Source organism: Euleptes europaea, chromosome 1 (assembly GCF_029931775.1).
Source record: "Euleptes europaea isolate rEulEur1 chromosome 1, rEulEur1.hap1, whole genome shotgun sequence".
Lineage (NCBI taxonomy): Eukaryota > Metazoa > Chordata > Lepidosauria > Squamata > Sphaerodactylidae > Euleptes > Euleptes europaea.
The window spans coordinates 181,799,272-181,822,289 of NC_079312.1; the positions used below are offsets into that span (position 1 = coordinate 181,799,272).

At 49.1% G+C, this 23,018-nt stretch overlaps 2 protein-coding genes across 2 annotated transcripts in view; both read right to left on the reverse strand.

Moving 5' to 3' along the window:
- Positions 1–4,446: 4,446 nt before the first annotated feature.
- TNFSF14 (TNF superfamily member 14) lies at positions 4,447–12,616 on the reverse strand. Its single transcript, XM_056850600.1, has 4 exons — positions 12,404–12,616; positions 8,646–8,682; positions 6,426–6,467; positions 4,447–4,862 (listed from the first exon to the last, which is right to left on the reverse strand). Exons 1-4 carry the CDS (start codon positions 12,614–12,616, stop codon positions 4,447–4,449), a joined length of 708 nt encoding a protein of 235 aa, XP_056706578.1.
- Positions 12,617–21,476: 8,860 nt separating this feature from the next.
- The window catches only part of C3 (complement C3), a 63,589-nt gene continuing 62,047 nt past the window's right edge, over positions 21,477–23,018 (reverse strand). The window contains exon 40 of the mRNA XM_056850615.1: positions 21,477–21,638. Coding sequence (XP_056706593.1) covers positions 21,497–21,638 — 142 coding nt within the window. The 3' untranslated portion in view covers positions 21,477–21,496. The remainder of the gene's footprint in view (positions 21,639–23,018) is intronic.

Here is a 23,018-nt window from a genome sequence, read left to right on the forward strand (position 1 = left end):
AGGCAGGAAATTCACAACTACCTACCCCCCCCACACACCCCCAGTGACCCTTACTCCATGCCCAGAAGATGGCCGAGATGCCCTCCCCTCTCATCATCTGCTTAAGGTCATAGAAGCAGCCTTGCTGACAGATGGCCATTTAGCCTCTGCTTAAAAACCTCCAGGGAAGGAGAGCTCACCACCTCCCGAGGAAGCTTGTTCCACTGAGGAACCGATCCTAACACTCCTAACGCTCCTGAGACTTTTCCACGGCAAGAGAGGTGCTGAGGCGCATCACGTCAGCTGGAGCTACGGAAACGGGTGCAGCTTTTTGCCGGCCCTCTTTTCTGAAGCGAGTGTCAAAGGCCACCGGAAATCCTCCTCTCTGATGCTAGCAAGTCCTCCGCGGTGTGGTTTGCCTGAAAGGAAGCCTGCGTGAGGCACAGCCGAAGCAAAGCGAGTCCGTGGGGTAGCATTTCCAGCCATCGTTCCACTACCACCCTTTTTGGCGTTTCTCTTGAAATGACCCTCAATTATTTTTTCATGCCCAGGAATCCACACCCCCACACACAACAGGACCAGATTTTAATGTGTGTTTTTTTTGGGGGGGGGGCTATAATTTGGACAAGGTCTATACTGGTTGCGTTGCACAGAGGCAGAGCTCTTGTCTGTTTTTTTCTCTTCTTGCAGTGAGACAAAATGTGCGATTTCAGGAGGAAAAAGAGCAATTCCAAATTTGTGCAGTTCAAAACTTTTACGTCATGTAAATGCTGTTTCATGTTATCAGACGAAAAAAGTGTCTCTTAGGCCATTTATGCCTGGCTGTTTCCTCGCGGTCACCCCGGCAACTCCTTCAGGGCTTTGCTTTGATCCTGCTTGCATTTTCCGATTGTCAGAGGTTGCCTCGCTCTCCTCGTGTGTTTCTGCCCTGTTTTCTGGACGCTGGATCAACACAAATCCGGAAAGCACATGCAAAACGTGCGGAAACGTGCGGGGAAAGTGACACGGCCTCTGATGGTCAGAAAATGCAAGCAGAATCAAAGCCAAGCCCCGAATAGTCGCCAGGGTGACCGCGAGGAAACAGCCAGCCGTAAATGGCCTTAATGGGAACAGTCAGACTCTTTCAACCGCCGAAGACAATCTCTGCGGACCGCTCGGGCGTGTTGAAGTAGCCGGCATGATCTGTGCCAATTATGAGCACGTACTACTGAGCTGTGCCCAAGTTCCCCTTTTTAAAAGCCCCGCACATGGAACTGAGGCACAGCTGGCCCGTCGGGGCAGCCCAGGACTTCCAGCCATTTGAAGAATGAGTAAACGATTTCAAAATTCAAGGAAACAACCCCCCCGGGGGCGGGGAGTTTCTTAGAAAACTGAAAGTGGTTTGAGAGAGACATCACTTCCCACTGTGTGCGGACATGCCTTTTGTTCCATTTATGACTCTGATCAAACAGGGATATGTACCAGAAGTTACAGCGCAAATGCAGATAACTGCACGAGGCATATACTACGGACAGCACATATGGGTGTTTGCACTGCCCATTGTATATTCATACCTATCACTGACAGGTTATCTACATTTGTGCAGTTCTGATTTCTCTTGTGGAGTCTTGGGGAGCAGCGGACAGGGAGAAGCTTTTCTTCCTCTCTCATAATACCAGAATGCGGGGGCATCTGCTGAAGCTGGAGGGGGAGAGAGGCAGAACAGATAAAAGGAAGTGTTTCTTCACACAGCACGTAGTTAAATTGTGGAACTCCCTGCCCCAGGACGTGGTGATGGCTGCCAACTTGGAAAGCTTTAAGAGGGGAGTGGACATGTTCACGGAGGACAGGGCTATCAATGGCTACCAGTCAAAATGGATACTAGTCATGATGCATATCTATTCTCTCCAGGATCAGAGAAGCATGCCTCACCGTTTACATTTTTGCTCCCATAGAGTCCCGTAGAACAGTGAGACTTCATTCCATGCAGAAGAACAGTCTGCAAACCTCCATGGCCCCAATCATATCATTCACATGATTCATACACTCTTCCAACCCTCACTGGGGGAGCAGGACCCTCCAGCTCCACCATAATGACCCTCTTTTAGGTCAGGAAAATAATCATATCCCAGGACAAGAAAAAGAAGCAGAAGCAGAAGATGCTGAGTCACAACCGACTCATGACGACCCCATCCAAAGGGCGTTCTGGGCAAGGGATGAGCAGAGGCGGTTTGCCATTGCTTGGACAATAAGGAATGACCATTTCTTTGAGTACAAACCACAAGTAAACATTGCTTTCATGACAGGTATTTTTTATTTTGCTACACACCACTCTGATTAAGTCTCAGCCACAGCCACTCATTTCTTTTTGCAAACACCTTCTGAACCTTTTTGCCAATTCTTGTCACTCTTTGCAAAAACGTCCCCCTGTATATTTACGTTGCCCTTTCGTGCTTTCGCTTGAATTCTGATTGGCTAGGGTTGGTGCCATCCCACCCACAGCTTGATCCCTGATTGGCTGGCATCGCCCTGATAACTAATCCAGGAAGGATGACCTTTTCTTTCAACGACTGTCATTCACTCTTAGTGACTTCGTTATATAGCCAAAAGTTGTACAACCGTCATTTTGGGTCATATTTGTGTCCTAAGAGGAGGGCATCAATATAGAATGAGCTTGCATGTGGAAGAGGATAAAAGGGTGGCTCAATATAATCTATACAGTTGCTTCTAAACCATCAGGAAGAGAGAAGGAAAATAAATAAGGCATGGGCAACACCCTGCTGCCAAAGCAGCTTGCTTTGCTCCAGATTTTGCCACAATGCGCTTTCTGGAGAGCTGGCAACAGATCCCACGTCTTCGGGATGCCAGGCATCGTCCAAAATTAGCTTCATCAAATGAGGAACGGTTTCCTTTACAGTGGACCTGTTAGCTGAGCATGAGGTTATGGAAGTGCGCAGGGTGTCTTATTCCAGCCGAGGTCAGTCAGTGGCAAAAGTCCTGTCACCATTTCGGAGGCGTTCAGGGCCATCCTGAGCAGAGTAACGCCACTGAAGTCAATGAGCTTAGAAGGGGGCAACTCTGCTTAGAATTTGTTTTAAAGATCCCACCACACTGGTTTGGCAGGCTTTTTGAGCCGGAAAAGCCAGAGATGGCACCTGGGGCAGTGACCAACACTGTTACAGCAGACATACATACATAAGTTTTTGGAGCCATTTTTGTGAGCAGAGATGTTGAATAACAACACTATTTACTTTTGGGGGAAATGTAGTTTGTGGAAGGTTGAGAGCTTATCCATATAAACACTCACACAGCTATTTGGGGGGGGGGGTACAAGACTCTGCATTCCTTCACAGCGGGTTCCCATCATTTTATCCAGATATCTAAATAGTTAAATTGTGGAACTCCCTGCCCCAGGATGTGGTGATGGCTGCCAACTTGAAAGAGGGGAGTGGACACGATCACAGAGGAGAAGGCTATCCATGGCTACTAGTCAAAATTGATACTAGTCGTGATGCATACCTATCCTCTCCAGGATCAGAGGAGCAGGCCTGTTATATTAGGTGTTGCAGAGGAACCAAGGCAGGATAAATGCTGCTGCAGTCGTCTTGCTTGTGGGCTTCCTAGAGGCACCTGGTTGGTCACTGTGTGAACAGACTGCTGGACTTGATGGGCCTGGGTCTGATCCAGCAAGGCCTTTCTAATGTTCTTATTTTTTTCCACTGTTTATGGAAAGCATGTACATCTAGGGCTGCCAACCCCCAGGAGGGGCCTGGAGATCTCCTGGAAGTAAAACTGATCTCCAGACCACAAAGATTACTTCCCCTGGAGAAAATGGCAGCTTCAGAGGGTAGATTCTATGGTATACCATCACTTCTAGGTGAAATCCCTCCCCAAATCCCTCCCATAGGCATCGCCAGGAATTTCCCAGGCTGGAGCTGGCAACCTTATGTACACCCCCTGTCTTACCTGTTCACCCCTCTTCGCAAATGCCCCCCTCTCCATCCTTATAGCTATCAAGAAGAATTAGAGCAAATGCCCCCAGCCTTTGAACATCTGAAGAACACATGAAGCCGCCTTATACTGTAATGCCTAGATTACAATACTGAATCAGACCCCTGGTCCATCAAAGTCAGTATTGTCTACTCAGACCGGCAGCGGCTCTCCAGGGTCTCAGGCAGAGGTCTTTCACATCACCTACCTGCCTAGTCCCTTTAACTGGAGATGTTGGGGATTGAACCTGGGACCTTCTGCATGCCAAGCAGATGCTCTACCACTGAGCCACGGCCCCTCCCCAAAGAGGATATTGGGGTGTTGTAAATGCTGAATCTATACACATGAACACATGAATCTGCCTTATACTGGTCCACTAAAGTCAGTATCGTCTACTCAGACTGGCAGCGGCTCTCCAGGGTCTCAGGCAGGGGGTCTTTCACATCACCTACTCGCAGCTCCATGGAAATCATTGTCTGTGCCCCTTCCGACTCTCCTTCAGACCATGAAAGCGCCGAAATAGGACCTGGTCCCATCCTTAACCCGCACCAGCTGCGTCTTAGAGACCTTGACGTAGACTTCCTCCTTCTCCTCGAGCTGCAGCACCCCGGCCAGGAAGCTGTTCTGCCGCCAGAATTCAGTGCCGCAGTAGGGAATGATGCTACTCAGAAGCACAATCTCCTTGGGATACCGAGGAGTCCTCTTGCAAACGCTGTGCACGACCAGCAGCCCCTTCTTCTGCTGCTCGGCTGAACAGCTTGCATGCTCCAAGGAGAGCTTTGAGTAGAGGTAGTAGCGACCGGGCTTCTTGCAGACAAGGGACCCCCCCTTGTAGTCCATCTCCTGGAGGAAGGCCAAGCCGCGCCTGTGTTCCCACTGCAGAGTGTCATTCCCCGTCACAGTGAAAGCAGCACCTGGGAAACACAACCCCCTCGAACACATGAACACATGAACACATGAAGCTGCCTTCTACTGAATCAGACCCCCCTTGGTCCATCCAAGTCAGTACTGTCTGCTCAGACTGGCAGCCAGCGTGGTGCAGTGGTTAAGAGCGGTGGTTTGGAGCGGTGGAGGGACTCTGATCTGGAGAACCGTGTGTGATTCCTCACTCCTCCACATGAGCGGCGGAGGCTAATCTGGTGAACCGGGTTGGTTCCCCCACTCCTACACACTAAGCCAGCTGGGTGACCTTGGGCTAGTCACACTCCTCCCCACCTACCTCACAGGGTGTCTGTTGTGGGGAGGGGAAGGGAAGGCGATTGTAAGCCGGTTTAATTCAAGCCGGCATATAAAAACCAACTCTTCGTCTTCTCTCCAGGGTCTCAGGCAGAAAAGGTCTTTCACATTACCTACTTGCCTGGTCTCTTTAACTGGAGATGCTGGGGATTGAACCTTCTGTGTGCCAAGCAGAGGCTCTGCCACTGAGCCACGGCCCCTCTCCTAAAATACAGTTAGAACTGAACACATGAAGCTGCCTTCTACTGAATCAGACCCTTGGTCCATCCAAGTCAGTATTGTCTACTCAGACCAGCAGCGGCTCTCCAGGGTCTCAGGCAGGGGTCTTTCACATCACCTACTTGCCTAGTCCCTTTAACTGGAGATGCCGGGGATTGAACCTGGGACCTTCTGCATGCCAAGCAGATGCTCCACCACTGAGCCACAGCCCCTCCCACAGCCCCTTCCTCTTCAGCATTGGTTGGGGCAGGGCAGGATTGGGTGGGGGAAGGGCAAGGGAGTCTACTCCTCCCACCAGAGTCCCTGGAGCAGACAGGTCTTCGTGTCTGGCTTTGCCCCCAGGGCCGTTGGGTGAGGAGGATACAGTCACTGCCATTATTGCTGCAGCCAAGAACCGCCAACACCATGGGGAGGGGCTGTAGCCTCAGTGGCAGAGCATCTGCTTGGCATGCAGAAGGTCCCAGGTTCGATCCCTGGCATCGCCAGTTAAGGATCAGGTAGTAGGTGATGTGAAAGACCTCCACCTGAGTCCCTGGAGAGCCACTGCCAGCCTGAGTAGGCAATGCTGACCTTGATAGATGAAGGGTCTGATTCAGTATAAGGCAGCTTCATATAAGAGCGGGTGGAATAAATGCATAGCTTATGGGGAGGGGTTGTGGCTCAGTAGTACAGTATCGAATCGGCACGCAGAGTCCTGGACTGCCTCCAGGCTTGCTTTAACCCACCGCCCTCTGGCCTTCAAATCACCAAGCTCTGCTGCAGCTGAATTGGTGTCCTCTTAGGGTTGCCAACCTCCAGGTGGGGCCTGGAGATCTCCTGGAGTTACAACAGGTTTCCAGACCATAGAGATCAGTTCCCCTGGAGAAAATGGCTGCTTTGGAGGGCAGACTCTATGGCATTAAACCCAGCTGAGGTCACTCTCCAGGGTGCACCCCCAAACTCCAGGAATTTCCCAACCTAGAGCTGGCAGCCCTGTCTCCTCTAAAGGTTTGGACTTGGGCCTAACTGGAGTGCCTTCTTACCTGTCAGGTGAGCTCCAGGCCTTTCAGAAGGAGGTGTGTGATCTGTAAACGCAAATTAGAGAAAGATGAGTTTTCCTAGATGCCCCCTTGTCTGCAAGCATCCCTAGGCTCCAGAGATCATTGCAACTGAACTCGGTTGGGTACTAGTAGCCCACCATTGCCAGGGCTGTGCGCATTCTGCATTTCTTTACAAGTATGAAAATGTGGCCTTGGGCGAAGAGAATGCTGCTTCCTCTCAGGTTCAGTTTTTAAAAATATGAGTTTATGTCTTTGTGTGTGTGTTAAGTGCCGTCAAGTTGCTTCCAACTCATGGCGACCCTATGAATCAATGTCCTCCAAAATGTCCTCCAAGAGATGGATGTAAAGGAAGCCATGGTCCTCATTTTGCAAGACCTGAGCAAGGCTGTTAAGGACAGGACGTTTTGGAGGACGTTGATTCATAGGGTCGCCGTGAGTCGGAAGAGACTTATCGGCACTTAACACACACACAATAAAGGATAGATTGTGAAGTAAAGGGGGGGAATCTGCTTTTGCTCACTTTGCATAATCACGGGTTAGAGAATTCTGTTTTATTTGCATCACAGAAGTTTGATTTCCTTGGCACAGAATTTCAGTCTTTCCAATCACAGAAACCCCCCACCCCCAACAGTTATGCACCCCCCTTCTTTCCTTCCTCCGGGTATTTAGTGATCACTTTCATTTCCGACAGCACCAAGGTTTTATTTCACCCGTGACTTTTCCTGGCAATGCAACGCACCTAGCGTTGCCCCACCTAGGGCAGCACACAGGCAGGTGCAGGAAGTGGCAAGACACAGAAAGTGAGAAGGGGAAGTTCTGGGAGGGGGAAGTTCTTGCGTGTCTCCTCTGGCTCCGACTCAGCTCCCCAGGCTGGCTGGCACAGCGTACTGTGGGGCCAGTTCCCTGAATCCCCAAGCAAGGGATGGAGGGGGTGAGCCTGGCATGGGGCCAAGTAGTTCACAGAGAGGGGAGCCCCCAGACAGCCTGGTGGTGCCAAAGGTGCCACAAAACCCTGGAGCCAGCCCTGAATCCCCAGTGCAGCTCTATCCTTCTCACGCCTTTAATGACAGAAGAAGAAGAGTTGGTTTTTATATGCTGACTTTCTCTACCACTTAAGGGAGAATCAAAACGGTTTACAATCACCTTCCCTCCCCCTCCCCACAACAGGCACCCTGTGAGGCAGGTGGGACTGAGAGAGCTCTAAGAGAGCTGTGACTAGCCCAAGGTCACCCAGCTGGCTTCATGCATAGAAGTGGGGAAACCAACCCAATTCACAGTATTAGTGTCCGTCGCTCACGTGGAGGAGTGGGAAATCAAACCCAGTTCTCCGGGGATCAGACTCCACCGCTCCAAACCACCGCTCTTAACCACAACACCACACTGGCTCCCAGCCAGTGTGGTAGAGTAGTTGGGGAGCTTCCTCGGGAGGTGGTGGGCTCTCCTTCCCTGGAGGTTTTTAAGCAGAGGCTAGATGGCCATCTGTCAGCAATGCTAATTCTATGACCTCAGGCAGATCACGAGAGGGAGAGCAGGAAGGGTTGTGTCGGTGTTTGGCTCTCATGGCCCTTCCTTGCATGCCCAGGGAAATGCTGATTGCCACTTTGGGGTCAGGAAGCAATTTTCCTCCAGGCCAGATTGGCCAGGGATCCTGTGGGATTTTTTTTGGCCAACCTCTGGGCATGGAGTAGGGTTTGCTGGGGGTATGTGGGGGGAGGCAGTTGTGAATGTCCTGCATTGTGTAGGGGGTTGGACTAGATGACCCTGGTGGTCCCTTCCAACTCTATGATTGATTCCATGATTCTATGAGTGTCGGACTAGGATCTGGTAGACCCAGGTTCAAATTCCCACTCTGCCATGGAGGCTTGCTGGGTGACCTGGGGCCAGTCACACTCTCTCAGCCTAGCCTACCTCACAGGGTTGTTGTGAGGATACAATGATGGAGAGGAGAATGATGTAAGCTGATTTGGGGGAGAAAGGCAGCATATAAATGGAGTAGATCCCAACCCTGCCTCTGAAGGGGGTGCCCTTTGGCACAGAAGCACAGGGGAAGAAACAGCTGTTTTTATAGCTGGCACACCAGACCTTTGGCCCATCCTAAAGTTGGGTCGTTCCTACAGGCCATTGACCCAAACAGGTCCTGGCACACCCAGGGTAGTGATTCTGCATCTCCCAGACTAAGGTTAAAGTAGAGGGCAATCCTACCTTGGATAATTCGGTCGTGGGATGCTTCTGCTCCTCCCTAAAGAAAGAAAATCCAGAAGTCAATTCTCAGGAGTAACTAGAAGGGTTTGTTTCAGGCAGGTAGCTGTGTTGGTCCGCAGTTGAAGAGCTAAATTCCAGTCCAAGAGCAATTTAGAGACCAACAAGATTTTCGTGGTATGAGCTTTCGAGAGTCACAGTTCTCGTCAGATAGCATCACATGGTATCTTACAAAGAAGAAGAAGAAGAAGAAGAAGAAGAAGAAGAAGAAGAAGAAGAAGAAGAAGAAGAAGAAGAGGAGGAGGAGGAGGAGGAGGAGGAGGAGGAGGAGGAGGAGGAGCAGGAGCAGGAGCAGGAGCAGGAGGAGCAGGAGTTGGTTTTTCTATGCCAACTTTCTCTACCACTTTAGGGAGAATCAACCGGCTTACAATCACCTTCCCCTCCCCACAACAGACACCCTGTGAGGTAGGTGAGGCTGAGAGTGCTCTAACAGAGCTGTGACTAGCCCAAGGTCATCCAGCTGGCTTCGTGTGGAGGAGTGGGGAAACAAGTCCAGTTCACCAGATTAGCCTCCGCTGCTCATGTAGAGGAGTGGGGAATCAAACCCGGATCTCCAGATCAGAGTCCACCATTCTAAACCACCGCTCTTAACCACTACACCATGCTGGCTCTCTCAAAACGTAGACCCTGAAAATCTTGTGGGCCTTTAAGGTGCCCCCAGACTTGCATCTTGCTCTAGGAGCGTTGGGTAATGTTTATCTCGAACCCACTGAGTTGACCCCCCTTGCTTCAACATCTAGATCCATAGTAGCCATGAGAGGCATGTGAGAATCTGTCCCAATTTTATGTACCCAAAGGGAGGGCGATCTCAGGAAACATCTCAGGATCTTCCAGCCCCCCTTGCTCGATGCCATCGGTGCACAGACAGGTGTATACTAAGGATCTTCCAACAGAAGTCTCCGGCTATTTATGCATGGTTGTGTTTCCTCACGGTCTCCCTGCCAGGTACTTTGGGGGTTTGCTTATGTTATGCTTGTATTTTCCGGCCGTCGGAGGTCGCCTCGCTCTCCCTCCGCATTTCCGTGCATTTTGCCAGCATTTTCTGGATTCATGTTTAGTCAGCATCCATAAAATGCAGGGGAAATGTGCGGAAATATGCAAGGAGAACGAGGCGACCCATTGTCTTAAATGAAAAGTCCTGTTTATTCCAGTTATCTTAAATGAAAAGGCAAATGAACACAAGAAACTGCCTTATATTGAATAAGACCATCGGTCCATCAAGGTCAGTTTTCATCTACTCAGACTGGTTGGAAACGGAAAGCACTAAAGATGAGCAAAGATCTTACGGATAAATCTTCACACTAGGAAGCATGGATGAGATGATGGAAGTGGGAGCTGGGTGGTTTTTACCAAAGGATGTATATTTTACGCTTTATGCTGGCCTTTGGCTGTAATAAAGATGATTGATACTCAGACTGGCAGCTCCTATCTTGGGTCCTGGACTCCTGGGTAGAGGTCTTTCTCATCATCTACTACCAGATCCTTTCAACTGGAGACAGCAAGGACTGAACCTGGGACCTTCTGCATGTCAAGCAGAAACTCTACCACTGAGCCACAGCCCCTCCCTCTACAATTGTCTTTTATTTCTAAATCCTTCAGATGAACTGGTTTGGAGGCAAGGTTCAATGCCTGCCGGGGTCATTTGATAATTCAACAGTCAAACTAGGTCAAAATTCAGAGGAAGAAGAAAAAGAGTTGGTTTTTATATGCTGACTTTCTCTACCACTTAAGGGAGACTCAAACCGGCTTACAATCACCTTCCCCACAACAGACACCCTGTGAGGTAGGTGGGGCTGAGGGAGCTCTAAGAGAGCTGTGACTAGCCCAAGGTCACCCAGCTGGCTTCGTGTGGAGGAGCAAGGAATCAAACCTGGTTCTCCAGATTAGAGTCCACTGCTCTTAACCACTAGACCACGCAGCCTATCCAAAGCAACTAAGTGCCAGCATGACAAAGCCCGTGAGCATCAGTGAAGCTCTACAACTTAACATTACTAATAATTGACACATTGATTAATAATCCATAAAGATTCCGCAGCTCAAACCACTGGTCGCTGTGGCTCATTGTGAGTCGTGGTGCACATGAGGTCTTACAATAAGTAATAAATAGACCCAGGAGGACCCTGCATGATTGTTTTAGCGTGGTTGGTGTAAATCTGTGCATGATTTGCATTTGGCAGCTGTTCAACTCTATCATTTCCCTTTCTGTAAATCATCTCTTCAGAAGCCCTTTCAAGCGCCTCACTGCCCCGTCTCGTATACTGTAAGTGAAAGATTTCATCTTATTTTCAAAGATCAACCACCCCCCTAAACTGAGCCAGGTTAGAGCCACAGGATACAGGCCCCTGCTCTATAGACGGAATGAAGAACTAGTTATATTTCCATTCTACCTGATGAAGAGGGGAGGGGGCATAGCTCAGTGGTAGAGCATCTGTTTGGCATGCAGAAGGTCCCAGGTTCAATCCCCGGCAAGTAGGTGATGTGAAAGACCTCCGCCTGAGACCCTGGAAAGCCGCTGTCAGTCTAAGTAGACAGTGCTGACTTTGATGGACCAAGGGTAGAAGGCAGCTTCATGTGTTCATTGTGTTGGGGAGGGGCTGTGGCTCAGTGGCGGAGCATCTGCTTGGCATGCAGAAGGTCTCAGGTTCAATCCCCAGCATCTCCAGTTAAAGGGACTAGGCAGGTAGGTGATGTGAAAGACCTCCGCCTGAGACCCTGGAGAGCCACTGCTGGCCTGAGTAGACAATACTGACTTTGATGGACCAAGGGTGGTCTGATTCAGTAGGAGGCAGCTTCAACAAGAGCACCTTGTTATCTGGAAGGTTAACGTGATCGCATTCCAGCAGAAATTGTGCCACACAGTCCTTGAGCACAAACCCACATCCTCTGAGGAGCATAGCACCATGAACTGTGACCCCCATCTCCTCCTCCAAATGGGGCCATCTCAGGAAGGGAAGGCACACGCCATCCTCTTCCCAACCATGCCTGAATGCAGTTCAGCTAAGAATTCCCACAATGACCATTTTGTATTCCATTTTTGGTTATTTGACATTTCATTTTGATTCCTGAAAGCTGCTTAGTGGCAAGCAGAGCCAAATTAGTATGTACATATGACCCTGCCTTATACTGAATCAGACCAGCGGTCCATCAAGGTCAGTATTGCCTACTCAGACTGGCAGCAGCTCTCCAGGGTCTCAGGTGGAGGTCTTTCACACCACCACCGACTACCTGATCTTTTAAACTGGAGCTGCCAGCGCTACAGCCCTGGTTAAGAGTGGTGGACTCTAATCTGGAGAACCAGGTTCGGTTCCCCCCTCCTCCACATGAACCTGGAATCTTCTGCATGTCAAGCAGATGCTCCACCACTAAGTCATGCCCCTTCCCAATTGCAACCAATAAACAAACCTGCCTTTTACTATAAATGGACCTGCCTTGGTCTACCTGATCCTTTCAACTGGAGATGCCAGGAATTGAACCTGGAACCTTCTACATGCTGAGCAGATGCTCTACCACTGAGCCATGACCCTTCTCAATTGCAACCTTACTCCAATGCACACACATAGTCATTCATTCCATAACCCACAAGTATTGGCATGCTGTTCCCAGCTTTCCCAAGCAAAGCTGCTCCTTCGCCCACAAAGAAAGAAGACCCTCACGGCCTCTTCAGTGGCCTTTTCTCCCACACCCCTGGCAAGAACCATGACCTGTGCCGTTGCTTTGTCCAGCTCCTTGCGAAAGCAGATCAGGAAATAGGCTTGGACGGCTAAGCCGGCCAGGGCCAGCAGCACCAGGATCCCCAGGAGTAGCTGGCCGTGCCGCCGCGTCTTCTGGCTCCTCGGCACAGGTGGCACGAAAGGGAGCTCCCTTGGTGGTGTGTCCACCACAAACACAGACGGATACCTGGACGAGGCTTCCATGGTGCTGTCCCCGGAGCGGGTGGGTGGGCCGCCTCCTTGAGCAAATGGGCCTGCTGCTGCTCTGCGGCCTGAGTTTTGTAGCAGGCGAGAGAGGAGTGCTACGCCCACAGCGCCGGGGAGGAAACCACACTCTTACCCAACTGGCCTGCACACACGAGAGCTCGGCACTCGCCTGGCACTTCCTCGGGGGCAGCCACTCCTCCGGGGCCTTTCCTGGGTGGGTGTTCGTGGCTTCCTGGCAGACCTCCCCACTCCCCCTCGACCTGGCACTCCCACGCAAAGGGCTGCGAAATGGGAAATGGGGGGGCACCCTAGCCCCTGCCAGGAATTCCACCTGCTCATAGAATCATAGAATCATAGAGTTGGAAGGAACCACAAGGGTCATCTAGTCCAACCCCCTGCACAGTGCAGGAAATTCACAACTACCTCCCCACCCACCCACCCCCAGTGACCCCTACTCCATGCCCAGAAGATGGCAAAAAAATCCTCCAGGATCCCTGGCCAAAGAGGCCTGGAGGAAAATTGCATTCTGACCCCAAAGTGGCGATTGGCATTTCCCTAGACATTTAAGAAAGGGCCACGAGAGCCAAGCACTGAAGCAACCCTTCATAGAATCAAAGAGTTGGAAGGGACCACCAGGGTCATCTAGCCCAACCCCCTGCACAATGCAGGGAATTCCAAACTACCTCCCCCTCACACTCCCAGTGACCCCCTACTCCATGCCTACAAGATGGCCAAGATGCCCTCCCTCTCATCATCTGCCTAAGGTCACAGAATCAGCATTGCTGACAGATGGCCATCTAGCCTCTGCTTAAAAACCTCCAGGGAAGGAGCGCCCACCACCTCCCGAGGAAGCCTGTTCCACCTCAGCAGGGTATAACGTAGAGTTGCCAGCTCCAGGGTAGGAAATACCTGGAGATTTTTGGGGCGGAGCCTGAGGAGGATGGGGTTTGGGGAGGGGAGGGACTTCAATGCCTTGGAGTCCAATTGTCAAAGCGGCCATTTTCTCCAAGTGAACTGATCTCTATCGGCTGGAGATCAGTTGTAATAGCAGGAGATCTCCATCCACCCCCTGGAGGTTGGCAATCCTAGAATAATGTCATAGAGTCCACCTCCAAAACATCAGTTTTCTCTAGGGGAAGTGACCTCTGTAGTCTGGAGATCATCGTAGCCCAATCTTTGCCATCTGCAGATCAGTTTTAATTCATGGAGATCTCCATGTGTCACCTGGGGATTGGCAACCCTAGCTGCCAACCTCGGGGGGGGGGGGTTAAGGCTTGCCAGTAGGGTTGCTAACCTCAATATGAGACCCAATGTTCTCCCGGAATTACTACTGGAGGAAATGGCTGCTTCGGAGGCTGGGTTCTGCGGCATCACATCCTCTGCTAAACTCCTTCCCCTCCCCAAATTCCGACCTCCCTAAGTACCACCCCCAAATTTCCAGGAATTTGCCTAGCCAGAGTTGGCAACCCTACTTGCCAGTCTCCATGTGATGTCTGGAGATCTCCAGGAATGACAACTGGTCTCCAGGTAGAAGAGATCAGTTTCCCTGGAGAAAATGGATGCTTTGGAAGGTAAACTCTACAGCGTTGTACCCCACTGAGGTCTCTCTGTTCCCCCCAAATCCTGCTCTCCCGAGGCTCCACCCGCAAATCTCCAGGAATTTCACAACCCAGAGCTGGCAACCCTGGGTGGAGGGAGTGGAGTTCCCTTGGAATTCCAACCGATCTCCAGACTACAGAGATCAATTCCCTTTCTAGCTACATTGAGAGCCATGTCGTGAAAATTGTTGCAGAAAGTGCTATACATATATGAAAAAGAAAGACACTGGATACACTAAGGGGTCTACTTATTTAAAAGCAAACTGCTAATAGTAAGAAGGGATCAATGACTGATGGAGCCTTAGGTGAAAACGGGACTCTACGCAGTATCTGGAACGCCCGTCTCAGTTGATCGGCTGTGGATTTCTTGATCTCCTTTGGACTTCACCCAACTGTTTGTGTTGGTGATCTCCGGTTGCTGATATCCTCCCACGGAATTTGATGCTTCCGACTGGACTTTTCATTTATTTCTATACCTCATGGTGGGATTGGTTTTCTTGTTTCCTTCTAGGTGATTTATATTTCATAGTAAGTTACAGGTAATCTATGCCTGTTGTGATAGATAGATAGATGATAGATAGATAGATAGATAGATAGATAGATAGATAGATAGATAGATAGATAGATAGATAGATAGATAGATAGATAGATAGATAGATAGATAGATTTCTTGATTCTTTAGCCTGGTGTTGTTTTGGTTTAGTTATATATTGCTATTTTACAACACTATTTTTTTGTTTTGCTTGCTATTGCCTTCCGAGGGTGCCAAACCTCTCACTCTGACTGCTGGGCAATAAGTGTAGAATATGAATACTTTCTTCCATCTCCCTGAATTATTATTATTTTATGATATTAATAAAAACAAAACATGAGACAAATTGCTAAGAGAACAGATTGCTACACATGATATAGAAGGACTCGTGCCACGGTCTCCTTTAGAGTTAACATAGGAAACATCTGCCTGAATTTTTGTGGGGTGGATGATCTGAGGGGAGCAGCACAGACCTCGAAAATTTCATCCCAGCTGCATGGAGGACAGAAAAAGACCCCCGCCATAAATGTGTTTCTCATTGAAACCAATGGAAACAAATAAAGAACGGAGAGCGAGAGAGTCTGAACAGGTGCCGTATAAAATAAAGAAAAGGGCTAAAATTCTTCACCAACTAAATAAAGAGCATCACCCCTATGCACAGACCACCCAAAATACTGGAAAAACCATAGCAGTTGCTGTTTCCTGCCTGGAACGGTTCCATTTTATAATCAGCGTTTGCTCAGCTATTTCCTCTAGTGTATTGGCCGCATCTTCCAACTTGGTTCTTGAGGCTTGCTTAGTCAGGAGAGAGACCTGCTTCACACTCGCAACCACAATGAAGGGGGGCGCTTGACACGGAACGGTGTGGGGGCCTACACGAGCCGCAGCGGAACATGTGGGGGCCTGACCTCTTTGGGGATGTGTCAGTCAACTTCCTTAAACATTCAATTTTCTTTTTTTTTGTCCCTTTAAAAAAATTCTCATCTTTTTTACTTTAAGAGAAAGAAAGAAAGAAAGAAAGAAAGAAAGAAAGAAAGAAAGAAAGAAAGAAAGATAGAAAGAAAGACTTTTAAAAACTCAATGATTGAGCATCAGCTTTGCATACAGAAGGCCCTGAGTTCTATCCCTGGCATTTCTAGCTTAATAGGTGATGTAAAAGGCCCTTGTCTGTAGGCTTATCAGGTCTCCCGCCGGTAAATCTTGCTGCTTAATAAAAAATAAAATAAAAAATAAGAAACATGGCCAGTGTCGCTATGTCACTTCCAGGTAAAACCCGGAAGGGACAACAGGTAGCTCTAGAAATCGCTGGAAACTTTTACCCTAGAGTTTCCTGAGATTCCTAGAGCTACTCATTGTCCCCAGCCCCCCAACTGTCCCGCTGGTTGCCAGGCTTACTTACCTGAGACCCTGGAGAGGTGCTGCCAGTTAGAGCAGGCAATGCTGACCTTGATAGACTCATGGTCTGATGCAACAGAAGGAAGCTTCATGTATTCAGATTTCTGAATAAAGGGCTGGCGGAATTACTTTTTGTGTGAAGTAGCCTTTTACTCCATCTCTGCACACTACACCTTTGGACACAAGGCAATATCTGTTTACAGAGTCTGGTAGTCATAGTCACATATGCCACCCTCCGGGCCAGACCAATGCAGGGGAGAGAAAGCCCAAAATTGGGGGTGGGGGTGGGGTCGGGTCAGCAAAGCTCCTTCTGTGCTTAATGAATCCAGAACAAGAAACCTGGAGGCGGAAAGAAGAGCTGACTAGACAGGCCGATTCCTGCTTCCCGGTGGCCCTGAGCCCACTACTCGCCGGCTTCTGCCCCTCTTCTAGCCCCAGGTTGGTCATAGGGTTGTTGGGAAATACCTGGAGGGTTTTTGGGGTGGGGTTTAGGGGAGGGGAGGGGCTTGAAAGCCATAGAGTCCAATTGCCAAAGCGGCCATTTTCTCCAGGTGAACTGATCTCTATCGGCTGGAGATCAGTTGTAATAGCGGGAGATCGCCTGCTAGTACCTGGAGGTTGGCAACCCTAGATGGTCGGTACAGAGGAGCTAGAGGCATGGCTGCTGTGAGTGGGTGGGAAAGGTTGCCCAGTTACCAGGTCTCAGGTGGCTCAGCCACTGTTCACAGGTATCTCCATTTTGAATTTCAGTCAGTGCAGGGAATGATACACAGCTTCTGCCGATTGTTATTTCGGGGTGGTTTTATACCAGCATTTCCTGGTATGATCATTCTGCCTCCATATTGTGACCCCCTGGCTCTACCCCTTTTTGGTCCATGGTCACGCCCACTTTACCTACTGTCAGAGATAGGTTTGCCAGCTCCAGGTTGAGAAATATCTGGAGATTTTCAGGGTGGAGCTGAGGCAGGTGGGGTTGGGGAGGGAAGAGAGTTCAATAGGGTAAAATGCCAAAGCAGCCATTTTCTCCATGTCTATTGGCTGGAAATCAGTTGTAATCCGAGGATATCTCCAGCTAATGGTAACCCTAGTCAGAGAGGTCTTGACTGCTCCTGTCTAAACTGTTGTTTTCCAGAAGAATTAGGTGAGGCTCCATTGGAGAGCACAAACAGGTGAGATTCAAGAGGTTAGGTTGGCCAGGAGAAAGGCAGTGGTGGAGGAAATAGACATCAAGTCGCAACCTACCTATGACAACAATGATTTGCCATTCCCGCCTCTGCGTAGTGACCCTGGACTTTCCCCATTGTCTCCCATCCAAGTCCTACCCAGGGCCAGTCCCTCTTACCTTCTGAGATCTGACGAGACAGGGCTATCCTGGGCCATCCAGGTCAAGGCAAGAGATGAACAGGTGGTTTGCTGTTGCCTGCCTCCGCATAGTGACCCTGGACATCCTTGGTGCTCCCGCTAAGGCCAGAGGGAGGGGTGGTGGCAGAGATGTTTCGCTACTAGGCTTGCCTATCTGGGTCCGCACCGGGAAGTGGTCTCATTTGTGCACATAGGACTCATGTCTAACTGACCTATGTACCGGCTGCACAGGATAAGACATGATAAAAAGGACTGGAGACCTGAGGCAAGCTGATTCACAAGAATGGCTCTGCCATGCATTCATGTCAACACATGACATGACAGGGTTGTGTATATCGATAAACCTGAACCGAAAATAAACCCAAAATTAGCCGTTTGTGAAATCTGTGGGCTTTGAGTTTACTGAACACCAAAACCTGGGGATCTTCCCGAAGCCGAATATGTGATTCCCCAAAAAAGCCAAATAAATATTCGGCTTTTTCAGGTTCGGCTTTTCACCTTTGCTCAGAGGCATGGCTGTGTGCTTTCTCCCATTTCTCTATCTTTTCTTTTTTTTTTACTAGTTTTGTTAGGGCCCCAAAGTTGGGGCACTTTTGAGGTCGGGCTTGTATAATTGGAGCCAACTTGGTCTGATCAACCATTCAGTGGATTAATCTGGATCAAGCATAAGGGCTTTTCAAAAGATGGGGCTCACCAAGTCCCGTCTGGAGGGATATACCCTCCAACTAAAAATTGCCTGCTTTGACTATTGCTACCACCAGGCTTCCGAAGGAGACGCCCTCACCTGCGCAGATGAGCAATCTCCATCAGACAGCCCCAGTGGTCAGAACTTCAGCTGGCTCCGATACCACTCCCCTGAAAACCTGCTGTCAAGCCGAAGGTCGCCCAGAGTAGAGGCTTCGTTTCCCTGCATCGTCACCATCTCTTGCAATCAGAATTTTGATGACCCCAATAACGGACTGCTCACAGGATCTCACTTGCCACTAAAAGAAATGTTTTCCATGGTTTATTTTTCTTGCATTTAAGGCTTTCCCCTCAGTTTGGAAGCTAATTTACACGGACATCATGCTGTGTACCCCAGATATGAATGGAGCCCTCAGACTTTGAGGTGCCAGCTTGCCAATTGGCTTTTTTTGCCAGTTCTTGGCAACGCTGACCTTCTGAACCTGAAAACCGATTGACATCTTAACTCCAAAAGCCTGGAGGATGGGGGTGACCCCTTTGTGGGCCCATAAAATTGGATCCCCTGTCCCAAAGTTCACCAAACTCGTGTGACTGTCTAAGGAGAGTCCCTTGCAGCCACGCTGCAAATTTGGGGACTCTGCCTCCAAAAATGCCCCCTCGGGAGCTTTGAAAAAATCTCCATAGACTATAATGGACCTGAATTTTTCAGTAAACCCAGAAATAAGCTGAATACCAAAATTTATCGGTATGGATATTCGGCTTATTACAGGTTTACCAAAAAAAAAAATTAGGCCCAAAGAACCAGTCCCAGTCCCAAAAAACCCGAACCTGAAATTTACCGATCCCCACCCCCCCACACACACACAACCTACACATAACCATGGTGGGTAGATCTGCTAACTCCGGGTTTGGACATTCCTGGAGATTTTGAGTGCACCCTGGGGAGTGTGGAGTTTGGGGGTGGACCTCAATGCAGTATAATGTCATGGAGCCCACCCTCCAAAGCTGCCATTTTCTCCAGGGGAACTGATCTCTGAAGTCTGGAGATGAGCTGTCATCCCAGGAGATCTCCAGGCCCCGCCTAGAGGCTAGCATCCTTAATGGTGTGGCTTTCATTGATGAAACAGACCTCAGCCTCAGAGGGAGGGAGGGGCTGCTCAGATTACCAGCCGTTTAGCTGTGAAGGGCTTCCTCCATCATTCTCCGTTTAACTATGTGTTGTGTGAAGAAATGCTTCCTTTTATCTGTTTTGAATCTTTCACCCTCCAGCTTCAGCAGATGACCCCACGTTCTAGTATTATGAGAGAGGGAGAAAAACTTCTCCCTGTCCACTCTCTCCACACCATGCATAATTTTATAGACTTCAAGTAGTTTGCCTTCTTCAGCACCATTTAGTTGCTTTTGCGTTCTCCTGGCTTCTCCCTCTGCCCTGTCCCGTTATTCTACTTACTTTGCCCTCGATGGCCTCATTTCCCCCTCCACTGCCTCAATTGAACTTGTCATTTGTCTATGTCCTCAGTGACATCATCCTGTGAGGTGTGACATCCTGTGACATTATTGACAAAAAAAATGGGTCACCAGAGAAGCCAGTCACATTAAGGAGCTGGGGGTCTGGCAAGTGATGCCGAGGGCAGTGAAGGTAAAGGGAAACTGTGCCCAGCAGGAGGAGAAGTCAAGGGACCAAAAGGGAACTGAACAGCCCTGCAGCATCAGTGGGAATGGCGCAAGGGTCAAAAATCACCCAAACTGAGAAGCCCTTTTCAACCCTGAAAATGAACCTGAAAGAGGATAACGTCTCAGCTCAGCCCTGTGTAGCTCTGGTACTTTCGCTGTGTGGTTTTTGAGGCTTCGACGTTCAATTCTCAGAAGTATATTATACAATGAGGTACAACATCCTCATGAAGTTACCTCCATGACTAAGCCTTTACAAGCCTTGATGTTACTTATGGCCCATTCTTCTTTTAATAAGGTCAGAGTCGTTCACACGGGGCTGCTTGCCAGCTCCCATTCAGTCACGGATCTAGTCCACACACGCTTAGCTCCATTGTTCCTATGGGATCAGACGCTCCCAGACCAAATCTCTTCACCGTATAGCAAGTCATGAAGGGCCAATCTGCACAAGATTTTTTTTTTAATGAGTTGGGTCCGAGTTCCCTAGATATGACTCGCTTTTCCCACAGCCACACAGCAGTAGCAGTCAACACTCAGCGCAAGAGAAAGACCCTTCTCCCCATCCCATTTTCCTGAGCCGAAATATCCCCAGGGGGAGCTATATGCCCCTTTTTGAAGTTGCTCGTGCAGCAGCACAGATCAGATCTGACTGGTATAAAATGTCCTGTGTCGTTTTGCCCTCACAGTCTGACATCAGGGAGGATGTCATGACATTGGTCTTTGCAGTCCTAATGGCTGCCTTAAAGACGGCCTTGCAGGGGCCAGCAAGAGAACTTGAAGGGCCAACGAATACTTCAAAATACAGGTGCATCAACAGCAATTAGCGTTAAAGGAAGAAGAAGCAGACCCCACCTCATGTCCCATTGGTTTTAGACTACATGGCCTTTGAAATATCTGTTTCTGTGGCTGTGACCAATAATTAAATGAGTCTACAAACTACATATACATAGCAAAGGAGCAAACCTTCCAATCCCCCAATCTTTTGCTGCCTGCTTATTCTGTGAGCATGTATGAATCAAAGGTGTGTGTCTATATATGAATAAAAGGACAAATGTTATTGAAAGACTGTTTTGTTTTGCAATTTGATCTTGAATGATCTAACGATGGGAATTATCAAATTATGGAAAGATGACCATAAAGTTTCTGGTGATTGCTAGAACTGTCCTTGTCACTTCAGTAGCTGCAGGAATTGTCAGGAACTCTATGGTCAGAGCTCCTTGTAAGTAGACAAGGCCTTTTGTTTTTAATTTTTCTGTCCAGGACAATCGTGCCCCCCTTTGGACCCAGCTTCCGTCCACTGATCAGCTGAGCATTGGCGGGCAAGAGCAGCAATCGGCTGAGGGTCTCTCGCCATAAGCGGGCAAATGGGAACCCTAAAGAGCACAGCTGACAACTTCTTTCTCTTGGGATACTGAAGCCACCTTAAAACAGGAGGATTTGGAGTTAACTATTCACTTGCTTTCACAGTGAGAAATTGTTATTTATTTTTATTTTTATATATAAATATAAAAACAACGTTGGGGACGCCACAGGAGAGGCAACTAAGAAGCTGGAACGATGGGCTGGAAAGCATCTTCTCAGCAACATCAGCTCAGATCCGCCTTTACTAAGTTGCTGTGGACGACGCTTCCGCCGTTAGTTGTCACAGCCGAAAATGGTGATTCTGTTGGAGAACTCGAGGAAGTCGTTGCACAGGTCCTGGTATTCCTCTTCCTGGCATTCGTCGTCGGTTGGCCACTTCTCAATCCACGTGTCCTTGCTGATGATGTAATTGACACTGGAGAAGGGAAGAGGAGAATTTAGCCTTTTGCACCTTTGCTCCACTGGTCATGTGGCCAGTTGGGACTCTGAGAAGGAACGTGCAAAGATGGCATGGCACATACGATGAGGAAGACCCCACTCTTGTCACCTTCCTGTTACAACCCCAGGCCTCCCTCATTCCAGGAGAACTCCAGGCCCCACCTGGAGGTTGGTAATCCTAGATGGACTGGGAGACCTGTGGCTAAGCTGAGCTCTCTGGTACGTGTGTGGGCAAGAGACTGTGTTTGCTGTGAGGTGAAAGGGATATATGACCAGAAGAAATGATAAAGTAGCCTATCCCTGTAGGAGGTGAATCATACATGTATCCTATAAACTCACTGTGAACTTGAGCCATGTGTCTGAAAATGTTCTACATTCCTCGAGAGACATGAGTGGGAGTGTCAAGGAGCACGGGATCCACTGCGGGGTGTGTGCATTTTAATGACGCATGATGGCTGGCCTCTTCAAGTGTTCTGCTCTTAGGCAGAACTGCCACCCATGAGGAATTAACTGCCCATGGCCTTCAGTGATGATCCCAAAACAGACCCAGAGTTTCAGCAGCCCTTATGTGTGCAATAGAGAAAGCCCCTTCTATGCTCTGGAGGGAGCACTGGACAAGTTCCTTGTCTCCAGCAGGGCAAATGCCTCCCTCCCCACAACATTTCTTTTTGTTTGAGCTGAGCAAGCTGGTCATAGGGAAAAGTAAGCCTCAAAATAATTTCTCAGGGTTATGATCCAGTTCCTGAAAGCTTCTTCTAAGTATGCAGCGAGAAAGTGGCAAACAAGGGCTATTGGGGGAGGGAAATACAAAACAGAATACAAAAATATTGTCTCTAATAATGATCTCTAAGGGCCTACATTTTTAAATGAGTCGGGTTCCGGTTTCCCTGACCTGACTCTCAGCCCGCTCAGTTGGCTGGAGGGACTTCCCACCATGTTGTTTTTCTGACCCTTTGGGGGGCTGACACTCCTTTCCCCCCTGCACTGCAGCCCTGGATCCAAATTTGGCCCCTGAAGCTCTTGAGAGATAAGTTCCTGGCAACTGCCATCTGACTGAGTGGAGGGAGAGCTGGGTCAAGGAATTCCTAATCCAACTCATTTAAAAAGTGTAACATGTAGTTTGGCCCTGCAGTGGCAAAATAGTTTTTTGGGGGGAGTCTGTCTCTGGCCCTAGATAATAAAACAGAGCTTTGGTCAACTAAGACAATGACCTTCCTTACTGTTCAACAGCCAAAGGGGAGGCATGCTTGTTCATTCCAGCAAACACAGAGGTGGTGGTGATAACCACCTAGGCGGTAATAACCGCATCCCTCTAAGTATCGTGCTCTTGGCACTGGGGTTCACCCCGCTCAAAAGG